The 19,912-nt window shown below is 33.3% G+C and overlaps 2 protein-coding genes across 7 annotated transcripts; one reads left to right on the top strand and one right to left on the bottom strand.

The window, feature by feature from the left end:
* Window positions 1-538: 538 nt before the first annotated feature.
* Window positions 539-9,464, top strand: LOC125204424 (thioredoxin O2, mitochondrial-like). Of its 6 annotated transcripts, none has more exons than XR_016133034.1 (11): window positions 539-861; window positions 1,144-1,209; window positions 1,313-1,363; window positions 1,452-1,531; window positions 1,630-1,674; window positions 2,181-2,432; window positions 2,873-2,931; window positions 3,085-3,229; window positions 3,359-3,422; window positions 7,248-7,293; window positions 9,225-9,464. XR_016133034.1 is itself a non-coding variant. In XM_089061999.1 (6 exons), the coding sequence occupies exons 1-6, from the start codon at window positions 615-617 to the stop codon at window positions 2,277-2,279; spliced, it is 588 nt and encodes a 195-aa protein (XP_088918125.1). In that variant the 5' UTR covers window positions 539-614; the 3' UTR covers window positions 2,280-2,673. The 6 variants fall into 6 exon arrangements, 1 of the variants encoding a protein (XP_088918125.1); XR_016133035.1 differs by lacking the exon at window positions 9,225-9,464 and adding an exon at window positions 6,415-6,481 and having other exon boundaries at window positions 7,248-7,492; XR_016133032.1 differs by lacking the exon at window positions 9,225-9,464 and having other exon boundaries at window positions 7,248-7,492.
* Window positions 9,465-11,028: 1,564 nt separating this feature from the next.
* Window positions 11,029-14,213, bottom strand: LOC125203249 (PLATZ transcription factor family protein). The gene is made up of 4 exons (XM_048101559.2): window positions 13,966-14,213; window positions 12,290-12,364; window positions 11,539-11,679; window positions 11,029-11,449 (listed from the first exon to the last, which is right to left on the bottom strand). Exons 1-4 carry the CDS (start codon window positions 14,131-14,133, stop codon window positions 11,210-11,212), a joined length of 624 nt encoding a protein of 207 aa, XP_047957516.1. The 5' UTR covers window positions 14,134-14,213; the 3' UTR covers window positions 11,029-11,209.
* Between the last annotated feature and the right edge of the window lie 5,699 nt (window positions 14,214-19,912).

Genomic DNA, 19,912 nt, shown 5'->3' on the forward strand with positions numbered 1-19,912 from the left:
TCAAAAATTTTCGAACCGAAACTGTACCGGAACCGCGAAAAACCATCGGAAAACCGTGAAATCAAGTCGGAATCACAAAGAACCGCAAAAAATCGGCGGTTCAGAACCGTAAAAAACCGTCGAAAAACCGCCAGTTCGGAACTGAAACCGTAACCGGCGGTTTTGGAACCGGAACCGTAACCGCGAAACACCCTCGCGGTTCGGTTCTGGTTTGTTTCGCGGTTACGATTTCGATTCAGTAATTTCCAAAACCGGAACCAGCGGTTCGAATCGTGAGCACCTCTAATAGACTAATACTGTACTTATTACTACAATTTTTAATCTATATAATATCGCAGTTTCGTTACTCCAATAAAAATATATGATGACTACAAATGTAATGGGCTTCTTAAAGCCCAAATCAAGTCCAAGTACCAAAAAAAAGATTTCAAAACCAATTATTTCCATTTGTGGGCTGCAAAATAATTTGTAGCTCAAAGCAAGCCCAAAGCTCTACTGAAATAGTATCATTTCCACTAATCTCTAAAAAAATAAAAAATCAAAATCGAAACAAAATTCTCTAAACCTTTGCGCAAATTCGGTCGAAAACCCCTCCGGCGACGGCGAACGAAGGAATGAGAGGAGCTAGCTTGATCCTACGCCGTTTAGTAGGCCGTCGGGCGCCGTGCCTAGCTTCTCGATCTTCTTCTATCGGCGACGACCTTATTGTATCCTCCGCCGCCGCCGCTGCTTCGTATTCTACTCTGATCGTCGTCGAGGATGCGCGACCACTTTTTGCTACAATAGCTGCCTCTGGCGCCGTTTCAGCTCACCTCTCTTTCACGAATCAGTCGCGGAACTTCTCCTCTGCTGGCTCGTCAGGTTGTTTCTCTGACTATGTAGTTGCTATTGACAAGCTTGAGGATTGGTTTTCTTATGATTGTTGGATTTGTACGGTTTATTTTCATTTGAATTGAGTTTTCATTTGAAAATTTTGTGTTGAATTTACTGCACTCCTTGGTAATCTAGAAGGAATGATCATAATTTTGTGTTGAATTTCTTATGATTGTTGGATTTGTACGGTTTATGGTTGCTTTACTACGTGAACTTAGGAGCTAAAATTGACTTAGATAATCATGTTAGATATGCATTATTGATTCACAGATTCATCGAAGGTGGTATCAATCGAGTCTGAGGAACAGTTTAACGATTCAATTCGCAAAGCTGAAGGTATATTGGTAAAACACTTTTGGTTTTCTCGCATGTTCTTAGGCAAGTGCTGTAACATAGCTTATTTTAAGTTTAGCCTGATCTGAATTTATATCTTATATAGAGGAATCTCAGCCTGCAATATTCTACTTCACAGCAGCTTGGTGCGGCCCCTGTAAGTTTTGCTAACAAATGTACTGATAATAATCTGAATGCATTTAGTAGTTAAATTGTTAGTGCAATTGCTGACAAATATTCTGCAGGTAGACTATTATCACCCATGATCGGACAGCTTACTCAGAAGTTCCCACATGTAACAACCTATAAAATAGATATTGATAAGGTTCGATGCATGTTAAACTCTTTATGTCATCAAGTTCTCATGAGTTTGCTAATCTGATAGCTTCATCTAATGACATTCTCAACTTTGAAAATGTGCAGAAAGGGCTAGAAAATGCGGTGAGCAAGTCAAATATTCACTCTGTGGTAAATCTGCCATCTCTTTTGGTGATTGCATTCAGTTTTGTTATGCTTTTGTGAAAAATGCTCACATGAGAGATTCCAACAAGCTATTCATGCCCTAAAGATCGTAGATCGTAAGCAGTAAAACAACATACTTATTCCTACATACTATATCTAGCTTGTGTTATTTTGTTGAGTGAGTGTATTTGTAATAATACAAAAATGGTGCATGGATGGGCATGGAAGAGTTGATGATTCAGAATGTAGGATAGTTAGTTATGCATGAAACACTTTGAGGATCAGAATACATGGACACTTTCATTTCTCTATCCTGTATGCTACATAGAACATTTAAGCCTAACTCATCTGCACTCCTTCCAAAACAATTTCCATTGACTAAAACTGGGAGCATTTCCCCCCGAGTTTTAGGTGCATGTTGCTGTGTAACTGCAAGTATATTCCAGCTCTACTTTGTAATCTGTCTTTTGTATAGTTTAGTTTTCTTGCATGTAAGAGTTATCCTATTGCAGCCTACACTGCACTTCTTTCAGAACGGTAAAAAGGCCGGTGAAGTCATTGGTGCAGATGTTGAACTCTTGAAGGACACCATGGAATCACTATACAAATGAAAGCAATCATGCTTTGCATTTGTGCTTGAACTTTCTGCTGGAAGACCTTTGTCCAAAAGAAGTTTGTCATGTAGACAGCATTCCCTGCCATTCTCCCTTCAGAATCCACTTTCATTTCTCATCAGAAATTTTTCTTGCTACCTTCACTTTACTGTATGAAGTTGTTCTGTGTTCCTCAGGATCTAAATATTGATCTTCTTTCTTGGCTATATGAATTCTTTTCGGTGCCAGAAAAAAATATCTTTATTTATTGTAGATGAATTTGTAAAATTTCAATATTCTTAGTTTCTTCTACTATCTGAAAGACAGAATAACATAATAATGAACTCATTCCTATGATGGAATAAATGTTAGTGGATTCTCCTGTACAGGAGTATATGTTTTTAAAACAATTCTTGATGGTTTCATTTTTCAATTAAGGGTGATGATTTGAATTGTTTTTAAAACAATTCTTGATTGTGCATATGATTTTTGAACTTGTGGACTTGGGTGTTTGAATGTGATTCGTGTTATGAAAAATAAATGTGATAGCCTAGCCAGGCCTTTTAGCCAGTTTCTTCAGCTGTGCTCTTCTTTCTTTCGATGACTCACAGGAATGAATACTGGCATCTGGTTTCTACATACTTCTTGAACTTGGAGGCCGCATTCCAAGGTAATCTGCTGTATTTGTCTCATACTGTTATTTAATTGTCAAGTTAGTAATAGAATTTATTAAGGTAATGTAATGGCAAGAAAGTTTGATCAATTTTGCTGCAAACATGTGTCTGAACAAGATTTAGTATATTCATTAGACCAAGGTGTGCAGGGAATTTGGATTGAATGGAGTGGCCCAACTGCTAATTAAACTCCAAAAAATATTGAAGCTCAGGGAAGGACGTACTCACTTGTTATGGAATTGTTCTCCAGGAATATTCTATTGACTCTACAATTTGTGGATACTTGATTTATAGGTACTATATGACAGTAAGATGACTTTTATGTTTACTGTTAATTTTTATTGTTTACTATTCCTAATTCCTTGCTATATTCGACTCTCATTGTGCAAGAAACATGACTATTTGATTATATTTATGATGCAGTGGGGAATGTTTCTAGTTCGACTTGTACAACCGACACTTGTACGGACTTGGTTAGGCTTACAAGGTAAATTTATGATGTACCCCTTTTAAGTGTGAACTGTGAAAAACTCCCTTCATCCATACTAAGTTGATACGAAGTTGTGTCGTAGGAGTATTTTTTTTAGGATTTCCCAACCAAATTGAGTTATTTTCTTTTTGAAAAAAATATATCTAATCACTTTTACTTTATTCAATCATCTATTTTATTCTCTCCATCTTTCTTACTTTATTTATCTTTCATACTTTTCAACATAATTTCTTAATCATCGTGTCTATAAGTTTTGACACAACTTAGTTGTGACAGAGAGAGTATGTTATTTGTGTGGAAGAAGTATATCATCTTTCTCAAAATGCTTCAAAAATAATTTCAAATGACTTGTAGAAATTCCATAATAATTTTTTGGCTTAGCTGTGACTGACAAATGATGATAAACAATCAAATTTTGTACAACCAACTAAAGTTATATAATAATTTATTATATTAATTATACATTTAAATAATAAAGTATAGTTTGTGGACAAGTTAAAAAGGCTTGATTAGCCTTAAGCCTCATTTTTAATTATTATTTTTTTTATATTTGAATTATCTCTATTGTTTTTCAAATTTGAATTAAAATATGCATTAATTATATTTTATGGTTCTAAAAAAAGAAAAAAATTATACACAAAACATTAATATATGACCACAATATTATGCATGTTCCATGTACTATATATGCGCTTATATATTTTAATTAAATGTATAATAAATAAACTAAATAACTTAGTTTTTGGTTGTTTGTCACAGATTTATTGGTGACTGAAACCCAATTTGATTATGCATTGGTAGAAAATGATCATTTGTGTGGGTTAGTTTCTTCGTGGTTCATTTTCTAAAAAAAAAAATACTACCTCCGTCCACGAAAATTTGTCCCATTTTTCCATTTCCGTCTGTCTCCCAAAATTTGTCTCATTTCACTTTTACCATTTTTGGTAGTGGACCTCATATTCCACCAACTCATTCCTACTCACATTTTATTATAAAACTAATACTCCCTCCGTCCCACTTTAGGAGTCCCGGTTGAGTTCGGCACGGGTATTAAGAAATGTAAAGGAAAGTTGGTGAAAAAATATAGTGGAATGTGGGTCCTACCTTTTTATATTAGTTTTATAATAAAATGTGAGTGGAAAAAGGTTAGTGGAATGTGGGGCCTATTACCAATTATGGAATATTCCAACCGGGACTCCTAAAGTGGGACATCCAAAAGTAGTAAACCGGGACTCCTAAAGTGGGACGGAGGGAGTATATAAAAGTAGGACCCACCATCCACTAACTTTTTCAACTCACTTTCCATTACATTTCTTAAAACTCGTGCACGGTCAAACCGGGACGAATTTTCGTGGACCGAGGTAATAATCATTTAAAATAAAATGAAAATTAATGCACAATAATAAATTAAAAGAGATAAGAAGAAAGATAAATTAAAATAGTGATTGTGGATTTGTATTATTATTAATGTTTAATGAGTTTTAATGGTGGATCATATAGTATAATGATATAAGTTATAAATAAATTGATATAGGTGGGTAATGAGTTATGGACAATTTTTCTATAAATAGAATTATTTATACTCCATTTGTCCCAAGTTATTTGAGTCGTATCCTTTTTGAGTTGTCTCAAGTTACTTGAATCATTCTCTCTTTTTGGCTAAAAACAAAACATTTAATCTCACCTACTTCATTCTTTTTCTTACTTTATTTTCTCTGTTATTTTATTTAACTCACTAAACACAATTTCCATAAATCTTGTGACGAAAAGAAACGCTCCAAGTAATATGAGACAAATGCAGTATTTTTATGGGAGGTGAATGGAATTTAGAGACGTTATAACCTCTAATTATATTTACAATAAATCTATGTGACCAAATTTTGTACAACCAAATTCTTGTTTATTTGACAAAAAATAGGTTTATTTATAAATTTAATTAAAATATTAGATACATATATAGTACATGGAAAGTGCATAATATTGTGGTTATATATTTATGATTTTTTATAATTTTTTTATTTTTTTAGAATTATATATGTGACTAGTGCCTACTTTAATTCAAATTTTAAAAATAATAGAAAGAAAATTCAAATATAAATATAAAAAATGAAGTTAAAGGCTAATAAGTCTTTTTAACTTATCCACTTACTATATTTATAATTTTAATATATAACTAATACATCAAATTATTAATATAACTTATATTTATAGTTATATTTACAGCACTAGCTGTCACTTCTTGACTTGGCAATTATAGAAGATATTGCGCTAGTCATTTCAATAAATTGCACTTTGAAAAGAAAAGGATGATTCAGTTGGTTGGACAGAGGCCTATTATACCTATAAATGCAATACCTACGCCTCTGCGTCAGCAAGACTGAAATGAAAAGCATACATGAAATGATTTAATTTCATAGAGCCATCTGTCAAAATAGAGATTGAAAAATCATTCAGCTATTCCCGTCCTGTCCCAATCCTCTTTTCATTTGGAATTGGCTATTTTCCATTGGCATAAATGGTTTATTAGAATAATAATGGTGAAAAATCTGAAAATATATGGTAGCAGTATTGGGAAGGAAATTAGTAGAAGGAAAATAAATGGGGAGAGAAGATGCATGGCTTTGATTTGACCTGACAATAGCAGAGGTAGATAGGTAGATGTAGTAGAAGGTGTTAAAGAGACTTCACTAATGGTAAGAAAGTAATCCAATAAGCCGCCAAATTAGAAAACAGAAAGAAGATGCTAGTTGCTAAAAGCCTGACCTTGATAGGGATGGATGCGATGAGACGACGAATACCAAATCTCTCAGTCACTTACTAATCACTCTTGTCTCTCTTACACACACATTAACTCACATACTGAAACTTCAAATTAATGCTTGGCTTAGTGTTTTGGGCCTGCAATATTAAGAAAAATTTGTCTCTCTTGTTGCTATGAATATGAATTCAAGAGATCCCATTTTATTTTAATTTTATGCCACTTTTTTAGGGTTAAGTTGGACAGCTCCGAATTGGTTTTGAGCCATGTACACAGAGAAGTACTGAGAGAGTTGCTTGTATGTAATCAAATCCTAGTGCATCACCAAATATCTGAAACCAATTAAGACATTTTTAGATTGATTTTGTTCGTAACATGGATGTCATTTTTAGATTGTTTTAGTTCATAAGAGTTTATACCCCTCGAATGAACTAAAACGATATTAAAATTAATTAATTGGTATCTAAAAATGACATCCGTGCATGCATTCGATATAAATCTTATTTATGAGAATCTAGACTCTAACATAGTTGCACATGAATCATATACAGTAGAATTTATTACTAAAAAGAATGAAGGTTTCTAATTTTTCATTATTTGATTTTCTTGCATGATAACATTAGCTTTGGGATTTTTGATGGTGTAAACTGTAAAGCTTAAGTGGCCCAAATCAATAGAAAACAAAAGAGTTCAAATGAGAGTTAATATAGGGGGTTTTTATCACATGTCGCTAGCACATAGTTTGTATACACATCTATGTATTATCCCCACTAACAAAGTATAGGTTAACTGCCAAAATTCATTTCTGCATAGGGTGTGTATAGTATATACTATTTTGCAAGGTATATATGTATTCGACATAATTGAATATTTCCGAGAATAATGCCGATGGATGAAAGTTGGACCAATAATTGTGCAATTTTGGTCCTAGTCTTCACCACATCCAATTATGGAATCATCCTCAATTACTTTGACCAATTGACTGGCTTCTATTGCTAGATTTACCCTCTTCCATCTTGCTCTTTTCATTTCGATTTTGAACTCTTTACCATTTTCTGTGACAGGGACGAAACATATCATGTGTATACCAAGTTGTCTCTCAGAAAAATGGTCAGTTCCTTCTCTCCCATTATAGAGCTGTATTTTGTGCTTTTTTCTCTTTCTAATCCCAACATCTCTAACTACTATTTCAATGTTGGTTGATTCCTGAGTATAGTTGTCCCTTGCAATTATATGAGCTGTGTGGTCTTCTCCTTCATTATTCTGACCGTGCTTTATTTCAATAATTACATTGCTGGAGTTCTAGTTTTATCATGGTATTTTTTTGCAAAAGTTCTAGTTTCAACGTGGATGAGACGTATTTTAACGTAAAAGTCGTAAAGTAAGAGATATTAGAGAGAAACAGTGGTTATAGTATTATTAGCTGATAATAAAATTCATCGTATTAAAAAAAAACACTTGTCATAACTGTAAGTTGATTAATTTTGATTGAAAGAGTAGCATGAAAAAATATGAATATTAATTCCGGATAAAATGTGTATTAGAGAACTTAAATACTTATTGTTATAGGAGAAATGTGAAAATTAGAAATAAGGGTTTATTGCTCCCTCCATATATTAAAAATTATCTCATATTTTCATTTCCGTATATCAATCAAAATTAGTCTTATACTACTAAAAATCAAAAGTCATTCTTAATTATAAACTAATATTTTAATCTGTCTCATGCTTTAACCACTTTATATCTTTTTCTTTCATATTTTACAAATTTTGTGTTGAAATATGTGCTGCCTACAAGTAACAAGATTGTTTATGGTTCGCCGGAGAGAATGCTATGTTAAACAATAGTAGTAGTTTGTTCCCTCTGTCCTAACTAAGTTTAATCAAAACTTTTTGGTCGAAAATTAAGAAATTATGTTGAAAAGTAAGAGATGAGAATAAAGTAGGAAAGATAGAGAGAGAGTAAAGTATGTGATGGAATAGAGATGTTTTGTTTTTTTCTCAATTAAGAAAATGACTCAATTTAGTTAGGAAATTGTAAAAAATTAATACGTATAACTCAATTTAGTGGGGACGGAGGGATGATCTGGTAATAGTAATTCCTGTAACAAGGTATCTAAACTGCTCCCAAATTGAAAATCACGAGGCTTCATGGCTATCAATCATCACTGCATTTATATATGTCGAAAAACAGATTTCAGAGAGTGGACCATGTTGCTGGTGAGTATTATTCTTTGGTGCTAGAGAACAAGAACCTTAATCACGTCAAACATTATTGGTATTCTTCTTTAAGACTTATTCGAATTTATGCTGCTTTGGAAGGAGTACTATTTTATAATCAGATTCCAATCCTAGGAGTGCTTCTGCAATCTCCCATAACTTTGATACAACCTCCTGCAGGGTGCCCGCACCCTTTTGTTGCACCACATTTCTACATTTGCTTTATCAGTTAAATAGGTTAATTCTTACTATCAAGAGTCATAATACTAGTCTTAATAAATACTCTTTCAATCCGCCACTAGGAGTCTTATTCCTTTACGGCACGTGTTTTAAGAACTTTTAAGAAAACTGGGTGGAAAATAGTTAGTGGAATATGAATCTCACTTGTATATATTGGTTTTAAATGAAATGTGAGTGAAATGAGTTAGTGGAATTTGAGTAACATTTATGATAAAAGTGAACCGGAGCTCCTATTCGCAGACGGATTAAAATGGAAAAACATGACTCTTATTCGCGAACGGAGGAAGTAATTAGTAAAAAATGTGAGATGCACTGTAAAAAAATTTGGGTTAAAGTATTAAATGAGTGGAGAATAAGATCCACCAATAAAAAAGAGAAGGTTACTAACAATGGGCAATGGGTTGCAACTCAGTGGCAATGTGCAGCTGTATAATCTTGAGATTATGGGTTCAAAACCCACCACTCAGACTTTCGGTCTTAATCCAGAATACACTTATGATCAAACTTCTTACTGGAATTATTTGAAAATTTTGATACTCTAAATTACATTTACCCACTTTTTACTACTCCACTAAATTACAGCAAATTGAGCTCTTTGATTCATGAAAGAACAAAACAGAGATGAATATGGAGTCCGTTGGATATCGGAGAGCCACCACTCCTTTTACTTTTCAGGCTCTCCTGCGTAAAATTCAGTACCCTCTGCCAAAAGTAGCAATCAATTAGATTTTATTTTATTTTATTTTATTTGTATATTTATGACATGAATTCTCTTTTAATTTCTCTCAAACTCAATTTATTAATGTCTATTAAGTTGATACTCCATTTCTTTTTTTGTTTTGCACAGAGTTTAGAAATTTAGATGCTTATTGTACTAAATGGATTGATAATAAAGTAAATAAAATAAATTTAAACGAAAATTTTGAAAATAAAGAAGAAAAATAAATAAAATAGAGAATACAACCTTCTCCCCAGTCGAAATGTTGGTAGGCTCACATTTATGAATAATAGATGCTCCATTTAGGAAAACGATAGTGTAGTGCTATTTATCCAGGCAGCCTACGTTGTTTATATTAAACTCAAACAACGAGCTACACTTATATTCTAAAAATAGTAAAATATACACTACTCATATAATTTAATAACCCATAGTTATCGCTTAATGTCGTGTGCGGAGAAATAAAATGCAGGTTAATATGGTTGGCCATGGAATAGTCGCCACGTGGCACTTCCCCGTTAATCCGTTATGGCTCTTCAGACACGGTAGCCTATAATTCTAATTTGTAGAGGCCGGGCCCACCCCTCCGCCACCATGTGAACTCCTCAGTCTCTCTCTCTCTCACACACATACACAGAGTATATATGTAACTGTACGTGTATGAATGATGTGTAGATCTTTTCTTTTGTGGTCCTAAATGCCCAATTTCCATAGAATAACATGATATAGTGATATTTCAATCAGCATATTGCACATGCTCTCTTCCTTTAAGAACCAACCTATAATATCTGAAGAATATTGCAAATTTGCAAAACAATTAATTTTATTATTTTTTGAGTTGTCTTACATTTTCTTTTCCAATTTCACTTGTGTGAATGTATACAATAATAGGACAAATAAAGTATTTTATCTGCCATGCAAAAAGTTAGTAGTGTTACAAATTGTAGTACTCCCTTTGTCCCATAAAAGATGTTAACTTGTGGGACGGCACGAGATTTTAGGAGGTTTTGTTTTATTTTGTTTGTTAAATGGAAAGAGGAAATATAATTTTTATATTTATGTAAGAGGGAATTTTTTCCAAAAAAGGAAATTTGACATCTTTTGTGGAACAAACTAAAAAGGAAAGTGTGACATCTTTTGTGGAACGAAGGGAATAGTATAATATATTTCTACCCTAAGCCAAAAGCATCTAATATTCCAAATTAATTTGCAAGTATTGTCATTTATTCCATCACTATGAGAAAATAACAATATTACTACTCCTACAACACTACTTATGAAATTTCTCTTTATAAAAGAATTAATAATAATTATCCATTTATCACATGGATACTCAAGTCTCTAACATATTTGTAGGGGAAAGAATTTCATTTCCTATGAACTTACTCTTTATTTGTGCAAGTATAATAAATTTATAGATCCAGAATTATTATCTATTGTAAAACTCCATTGTGTTTCGAGCGAGTCACACACAGTTTCTACAACCAATATTTATTACTACTACTAAGTAATTTGTCCAATCAAATAGTATAAAATAAAATGAACAAAATAGAAGGCCAATTAATATTATCAAATCTCTATTTTTCTTTATATATTAAGCTCCATCAACCGGTGAAAAATCGGTGATAAGAAAAAGCTTAATTGTCGCCATTTCCAACAAAATTAAGCTAATTAACAATTACCATCCTGGCTGATACTGAAGCTAATATCCGCAATTAATTTAATATTTTTTCAATATTAAGCATTAATACAACCCATTGCATTTAACATGGAAGCACTCTGCTTTATTTATGATTCATCACAATTAATAAAAAACTATATTCTCTATCATTATTATCACTAAGTTTTATCAAGAAAGTGGAGACCTCTGTGGCGCCCCTTTTCTTCTATTGCCAAAAGATAGCATTAGAAATCCCCTCTTTTTCTTGGATCCTCCATATCCCTCCAAAATGGAGCTCGGGGTGACGTGGCCACCCTCGTCTGCCACGTCAACCCTCAGGTCTTCGAATTGAGAGATGGAAAAATCCGAGTGGTCGAATTTGTACAGGATTCGTGAAAGATTCTCGCCTTGGTAAACCATGTAGTCGACCTGTATTCATTGATATTTACTGGTGAAATAAAATACGAGATCGATCTTATCTTGAATAAAAGCAGTGGAATTAAGTAAAGTGATTTCACCTTGCAAGAGAGGGAACAGAAGTGGAATGGGTCCTGAAGAATTCTGTCACACGTGTAACACGAATTTGCAGAGCCCTTGCAAGATCTTGATTGCGCCCTTTGATTCAAGAATATCACTTTGGCACTGTTTATCGTGTAGGGCTGCAGCAATTTGTTACCAAACAATAAGAAAAACATTTATGATTCACAATTTTTTTAGTTTGATCAAAAATGAATATTCTATAGTCTCTACCTTTTTTTTTCCTATTAATTTCTTTTCTCTTAACGCACGAAACAAAATTGTACTATATAAAATAAACCACCTCTATATGTATATTACTAATATTTAAATAAGATCATCACATTACACATCATTTCATATAATGAAACCAAAACTATGGCAATGCACCAGTCACATAATGTCATGACATTTCGTTTAATGAAGCCAAAATTGTGGCAATAGCATTGAATTGTACAACTATTTATAGGTGAATGAATTCTATTAAGATGGATTCAAACCTATGATTAGATATAATCGTACTTTATTTAGTATTCATGCAAATGAAAACAATTTGTCAATGTAATTACAATTCTATCTCTCTCATATGATAGCATTATGTAATTCAAGAATCGTAATTCAAAAACAAAGATTGTCACAACAAGCATAGAATTATGGCTCTACTGGGAAATAACATGGTACCCACGTTTCCACCAAAAGAATTAGAAATAAAAGAAAGTTGGTATTGTTTTGTGATAACAATAATTTGAATACCTGAATGTATGAACAGTCGATGAGCTTTTCGAGGTCGTCCAATCTGATCACATCTTGGTAAACATATCTCCTTACCTATACTCATCATTGCAATTATATCATTCTCTGGGCGACGTTAGATTCGTTAAACAAGATAACATGTGACAATATGAGGTAGGCCAAAATTGGGTTTGTCTAGGATAAATTAGTGATACTGGTAGAGATGGAATGTAATTGTGAGATACGTTGTAATCTTGACATTATAAAGCCGGATCGGCCGAGCTTTCGAATAAAAAACAATTGAGTAAAAGACAAGAATAGACATGAACTCTAGTAATGAGTAATCCGGACAAATAAACATTCCCATAATGGATTATATAGAGTAAATTAGTAGTACTAAATTTTAGATTATTTATGCTTCTGCATGGAAGTCTGTACTGGCCTAAATCGTTACTTATCAAAGTATCATTATTTTCAACCAAAATTAAACATGATTAACTTAAATATAATCAAATTAACCTGAAAGTTCAACAATTATCGAACAAACCTTTAAATTTGTCATATATTTAACCAGAATTCGATTGAACTTCACTAGTTTAGCATTGTTATTACCTAACTATAAACAAGAGTCAAATAAACATTAAATGTTGACAACTAACATTCTTGGAAAAATAAAAAATAATATGGGGAAGTGTGGACAAAATAGACAAAGGGGTCAAACTGTGGTTTTGAATGAAAGCAACATGTGAAGAAATTGGATAGTATACACCCCTTCTAAATATGGCTATAAAAACAAGTGTTTAAAGTCGTTGCCAACATGTCCTATAGTAATCTTCTTACAACTCATTTATGACAACCCCAATTAACACATGTAATAACAAAACAGTACCCTCACTAACCTAAATTCCGTACTCTTAATTCTATTCATTGTTACGACAAATGTTTGTTCCAAACTTATCAAAAGCATATTATAGAATAGTACATTCAATTCAATCACACATTCTATTCCCAATTTGTTCATCTTTATCTTCTATTTCAGCCTTACGTTCTTGTCATGATTTATTGACCTAGAATTATCATTTGTTGCTACCTAATTTTCTTGATTTGTCTAAATTGAATATTTATATGTGCATGAAACTGAAGAATTGTATTTATTCAGCTCAATTAATCGACTGTGCTTATTTTTTCCATTTCCAAGCTTAATTATACTCCTATTAATTTTCGAAAATTTGTCAATATTACCAATCGAAAATTCTCAATTTAATTTTTGAAATTAATCAGTATTTTCCTGAATTCATGATGTTGAGCTGAGACCAATTGGAAAAAATGATTAATTTGAGAAGTTTTTGTTTCGAAAACACAATGAGAAATTATGCAAGATGATGATTGATGTGTATGCTAAAACACACACACAAAACACACACACATGTATGTATAGTTGTAGTGCATATATTCAGCTCAACTATGCTGGGTTTTTCAATTTCCAATGATTGCACTACAAAATGATCTTGCAAAATTGAAAATTTCTCAATTTAAAGTCATTGATTTTTTTTTCAATATTTAATTTTGAAACTTATCAATATTTTCCGAAATTCATTTTGTTAGACCAATTGGAAATTAGGAGAGCCAGATAGATTAATTTGAGAAATTATGCAAGATGATGTTTGAATAGTTAATAAGGTAATTAATAAAAGTACCTGAAGGAGAGGGTGGGAGGGGTGATGAGAGAGAAGGCAGTGAGGGCAAAAACTCTGGCAACAATTCAAGCAGAAAATGTTCTTTTCGTTTTTCCTGCAATTCTGGTGGACCCCACAAGCTGCGAAGAATGATTCCGCCATTAAACCTTCAAGCCATGCAGGCTTCATCTCTATACTATTCTTCTTCTTCTTCTTTCTCTTCTCTTTCTCAAAAACACACAGTGAAGTTTGAGAGCAAATTATTTTAAATGTGAGGAAATGAAATGAAAGAGTGTTGGTGGCTGCTCAAATAGCCTAATTATATACTAGTACGTGTGTGCATATGGTAATGTTTATTTTTCTATTTTTTTATTTTTGTTTTTTCTTCCAAACTTATTCAGACTATGAAGTACTCCCCCGTTCTACCATAATTGTCACTCTTATTGTGGGCACGGATTTTAAGAAATGTAAAAAATAATTTGTTAGAAACGTTTATACAATATGAGAATCACTTTATTATATTAGTTTTATAATAAAATATGAATGAAGTGAGTTAGAGGAATGTGAGACCTACTTATCATTTTATGGTAAAAATCAAAGTGTGACAATTATTGTGGGACGGAGGGAGTACTCCTTTTGTCTATTACTAATATCAATATGAGATTTTGATACGAGAAAATGTTGAGTAAAAATGTTTTGAATTTAATATTTAGTGAGTCATTAATTCGATATTATTAATTAATTTTTGGGTGAAAGATAAATTGTCAGAAATATTATAGTAGACGTAGTAAATTTTAGTTAAATTTACGATTTTATTAACAAATTTATGATATTATATTATATACTATGAGGTAAGGCTATATGATATCAGGCTACATATCCACTTGCTACTGCTACTACTACTACTATTTATTCCCTTTCTTAGTCGCTCTCAATAAAGTCACCCTGCATTTATTTATATTCCTTATTACTAATATTTATGTATTTCCATGCAAAGATATTGGCTAGTTCAATACTCCTAAAAATTATTTTTTTATATTATACTGAATTCTATAGTTTCGTTTTCCTTTTATGTCTAGATTTACCGATGTTGATTTGACTTTAAAATGTCATCAATTGTCGATTGCAATAATTTGATGTCATTTTATCATAACTTTATAAGTACTACTGTTTAATGAAATTAATTTTTCCAACTTTAGGAAATCAATAATTGAATATGTCATATTCAAATGTGTCCGAACAAGATGGATGGACAGTCTGATTCCATAAATAAAGTGAAATTTAATTAAATTAGCATAGAGATTTTACATTGTCGGTTAATTAAAAGCGCATTGAGAAGCTAAATTAATTAAAATACTCTGCTACCACTATTTTGATTATCTCAAAAGGCTGTCGTAGCCGCATGATTAAAATAGGAAATATCAAGAAAAGGAGTATTTAATTTGGGCCAATTTCTATTAAAGTCCATGTAATTGCATTTATTAAAACATTGGGCTTTTAACATAAAAGGTAATGGGCCTTCAGAAACTATATTCAATTTAATGACCTATCCAACTTTTTATATTTTGATCTTTAATTCTGAATAGAAGAGATCACCCTTCGATTTATGAGTTGGGACTTTCACGGGTAATATATTTTTGTAGATAGGTGAGTATAAAATTGATAATCCTATTTTCTAGGAAGGGATTAAGGGAAGGTACCGAAAGAATTATTGGTGGGAGTTAATATTTTTAAACAAATTTCATATGAATTGATTAGTATTTTAGTATTATCTTGATATTTTGGAGTAGAAATGTGCAAATACTAGAAGTATATAGAACTCTATATAATCTAAAATAGTAACATACTATTAGAAATTTTGAATAGAAGTAAGGAAGTACATCATTTTGAAATATTTTTGTATATGTTTGAAATTTTAATCGAACCCTTATAAAGAAAAAATTTCATTTCAAGCTTTGCTGTTATTTAAGTCTTAGGTTCCAAAATTCTGCCTTTAGTTAAAACTAAATTAACCCCCATTTATACCTTGCATAACTCTCTCTTTCGTCCACATATTTCAATCACGTATAGCGCAATTGTCGGTAGCGATGAAAAAAGGTTTACAACCTGAATTAGTTTAATTTTGTTGGCGTAAATCGACAAAAATCAAAGCTAGATTACGTGCTTAGATAACCACAATTATCTTAAATAATTGGCTTTTAATCTAATCCATGTATGCACTATTAATCTATAAACCACAATTATCTTAAACCACAATTGCTCACGGTTATTAATAATTTATATGGGATCGTTTTTTGGATTCCAAAATTGTAAGTATTATACTATTTTACATTAATCTAATGCATGTATGCACTATTCTCTCATGAATGACAAGCTTAGCACAATTAAATGTCATTAAAATGGGAGGATGGCTATCAAAATCATCAAGAATGTACAATATCTAACTGTGTTGTTTTTATATTTTTGTACATGATATTATTGTGATGATGGGAATTTGCGTATTAATAGTACTAGTATCTAACCCCGTGCGTTGCACGGCCTATTGAATTTTCTCATACAAAATTAAAAACATAAATTAAATAAACTATGATAAAAAATAGAATTATATAGTTTTTTTAAATCACTAATCTAATTCAAACCAATGGCATTAAAAAATCAACATAGCTAATAATTTTGATTATGTTATTAATAATTTTTTGGCAATGTTGAAAAATCAAAATAGCTTTTCATGATTGTCTTGTAGATTTTTTTTAATAACGTTCAAATTTTAATTTAATAATGTTGAAATTAATTATATTGTTCATCAATCCATTTAATTACTAATGATCCTACAATATTCAATAATTTCACTAATTGAAAATTGATTTAACAATAGAAATTAGTCAAGTCCATTAATAAAAAAAAATCAAAATGCAACCAAGAAATGGAAAAATTCAATGAAAAATAGAATCTAAAATCATTTATGCTCATGCAGCTCTACCCCATCGCCCATCGGCCACGATCTATCTCCAATAATAGCCTTCATCTTCTCCGCTCATCGTCTCCAACACTTTCATCGTCCTGCACCGACACCATCTTCTTAGTCATGCCAATTTTCTCATATGTAGATAAGAACTTCAAACAAAAGTCAACTACAAACACCATATTGCAATTTCGAGAAATATTTTCATTCATGAATAATGCGAACACAACTTAGCGGTTGTACTATAAAATTTCGTAAAATACTTACCAATTTCAAACCAAATTTGGCAAAGTTAATGCATTCAACCCTTGATTGATAAAGTTATGGTAGATTGTAGATCACTAAGAGAAATTAATTCCATGTCTATGGTTTCAACTATCCTCTGGTAAGAACATAACAACAAATATTAGTAACATAATAATCACACTAAAAGAATGTGTAAAATGAAGAAATATAAAAAGATACTATTGATAAAGAGCAAGAACCATACCGAAATCAAATTCGTTTTGCAGAAAATTTAGTGATGGAATAGATTATAGATAAAGGTAATGAGAAAGTGAGTAATAAGCTAGTGAATGACACATATATATAGACAAAAATTATAGAGAAGTTATAGTGTGTTAAATTTTTTATTAAATTACTATGGTTAATACAATTCCAAATAGTGTGTAATAATGTGGCGGTTACTATGTAGTGCTTATAATTGAATACTAAGATTAAATTATAATTATTAAAAATCTGTAACTGCCAAAAATTTATTAATCTTTAGGAAGAAAACTTCCACAACACATTTATCACTCTAATTAGTGTCATGGTCTATCGCATGAAATATAATTAGATGAATTAATTCAAATAATTTTTTTGATTGGTGATTAATTTGTAACAGCCATGTTGATAAATTGAATTAATTTTTTGGTAGACCAACCAAAATATCTACATTTTACAAAACAATTCAAAACTTATAAATATTTATAATTAAGGTCAAAACTCGACTTTTATATTAGTATAGATTATATAAAAAATGCAAAAACAACACACTTAGAGCACTCCCAATGGAGTTCCCTTATTTCTCCCTTATTTCTCCCTAACTCCTGCCACATCAGCGCCACATCAGCATCACATTTTATCCCCAGTTTTTAGCCAACCCCTACAATGGTTTCTCCCTTATTTCTCCCTTATTTCTCCCTAACTCAACATTTCATTTTTACATCATCACTAATTTAATTGTTTTATTTTTATATATAATAAAGCTAGCTTATTTAATTTATAAAGATAAATCAAATAAATAGTAATAAAGTTCGTTGTATTAAACACGGGTACACATTACAACGAAGAAAATTAAAAAAAAAAAAAGTACACGAATGGAAATAAAAAATCAAAAAAAAAATTCAAAGAAAAAAAAATTCAAGGGCGGTGGGCGCGGTTTCTATTTGCCCACAATTCTTCGATGATATCGTGTTGTAGTGCTTGATGGGCCTCCTTCTGGTGTATGTCCATGAACGCCTGGAACCGTTCATGTTCGTTGTGCGGTACACCCTGGCGGGCGGACTCGGTTGAGACACCGTGACTCGATGATGCAACACTTGGGTCGTTGGTGACGTCGAGGACGCCTTCGTGTTCATCTTCGATGATCATGTTATGCATGATGATGCACGCATACATGATATCGGCAATATCCCCCTGGTAGAAAAAGCGCGTCGGACCCTTTACCAGTGCAAATCGCGATTGGAGCACCCCAAATGCCCTCTCCACATCCTTGCGCGCAGACTCTTGCGCTCGGGCAAAATACCTTCTTCTATCTCCGAGTGGGCATCTGATCGTCTTCAGAAACACGGGCCATTGCGGATAGATGCCGTCAGCCAGGTAGTACCCCATGTTATGCACATTGCCATTGGCCGTGAATTCGATGGAGGGGCCTAATCCGTTGATCCGCTCGTTGAAAAGGGGCGAGGAATTGAGAACATTTAGGTCGTTGTTCGACCCGGCTATACCAAAATAAGCATGCCAAATCCAAAGCCGTTGGTCGGCAACGGCTTCAAGAATGATGGTGGGATGCGTACCTTTGTAGCCGGTAGTAAACTGGCCTCGCCACGCGGTTGGGCAGTTCTTCCACTGCCAGTGCATACAGTCGATGCTGCCGAGCATCCCCGGAAAGCCGTGGGTCCTCCAGTGCCAATCCAGTAGGAACTGGCAGTCAGCTGCGTCCGGCGAGCGAAGGTAGTGCTCCCCAAATATCTCTCGCACGCCCTGACAGAAATTCTTCAGGCACTCGTTGCCAGTCGTCTCGCCGCATTGCAGATACTCATCGAACATGTCGGCGGACCCTCCATATGCCAACTGCCGGATGGCAACAGTGCATTTCTGTAGGGGCGATAGTCCGGGCTTCCCTGCTGCGTCTCGCTGGAGCCGGAACTCGGGGTAACGCGCGGACAACGCATTAACAATGCGCAGGAAGAGGGAGCGGCGCATTCTGAACCGGCGACGAAATACATCTGCCGGATAACGTGGTTCCTCCGCGAAATAATCGGCGAACAGCCGATCGTGCGCACCAGTGTGGTTGCGAGGGATGTATCGGCGCCGCCGGCGGATTGGCCGTTGGGGGGGTGGCTGCTGCATTCGAGCGATCTCGCTTTGTATGCAGCGGGAGATATAGTTGTTGATTGGGTTGTTGGCGAAACCCGCTACATCCCATCCGGTGGGAGCGGGAGGTACCTCTTCTTCGGAAGAAGAATGTGATATTTCCTCGTCGGACTGAGCACGAGACGATGAATCAGAACTCATTTAATAAAGATGGAGAGAAAAAAGATTGAAAATTTGTGTGAATGAAGTTTGTGGGTGATGAATGGAGGAAGAGGATGAAATATTTATAGGGGTGGGATAAAATAGCCGTTCGGCCAAAAAAAAAAAAAAAAATTTTAAAAATCGCCGATTATCGCCGAGCGTCGCCCACAGTGGCCGGCGATCGCTCGGCGATAATCCGGCGATAAATCGCCACTCGGCGAAGCA

The sequence above is a fragment of the Salvia hispanica genome, chromosome 6 (genome assembly GCF_029641045.1).
Source record: "Salvia hispanica isolate PSC_SH4W2 chromosome 6, Shi_PSC_v1, whole genome shotgun sequence".
Taxonomy (NCBI): domain Eukaryota; kingdom Viridiplantae; phylum Streptophyta; class Magnoliopsida; order Lamiales; family Lamiaceae; genus Salvia; species Salvia hispanica.

Coding starts and splice junctions, on each gene's coding strand:
- LOC125203249 (XM_048101559.2), bottom strand. CDS start 14,133: ATGAAGCCTGCATGGCTTGAAGGTTTAATGGCGGAATCATTCTTCGCA. Junction 12,365..13,965: donor CCTCCCACCCTCTCCTTCAG/GTACTTTTATTA, acceptor TGATGAGTATAG/GTAAGGAGATATGTTTACCA. Junction 11,450..11,538: donor TCTGTTCCCTCTCTTGCAAG/GTGAAATCACTT, acceptor CAATGAATACAG/GTCGACTACATGGTTTACCA.
- LOC125204424 (XM_089061999.1), top strand. CDS start 615: ATGAGAGGAGCTAGCTTGATCCTACGCCGTTTAGTAGGCCGTCGGGCG. Junction 1,364..1,451: donor AGCAGCTTGGTGCGGCCCCT/GTAAGTTTTGCT, acceptor AATATTCTGCAG/GTAGACTATTATCACCCATG. Junction 1,675..2,180: donor AGTCAAATATTCACTCTGTG/GTAAATCTGCCA, acceptor ATCCTATTGCAG/CCTACACTGCACTTCTTTCA.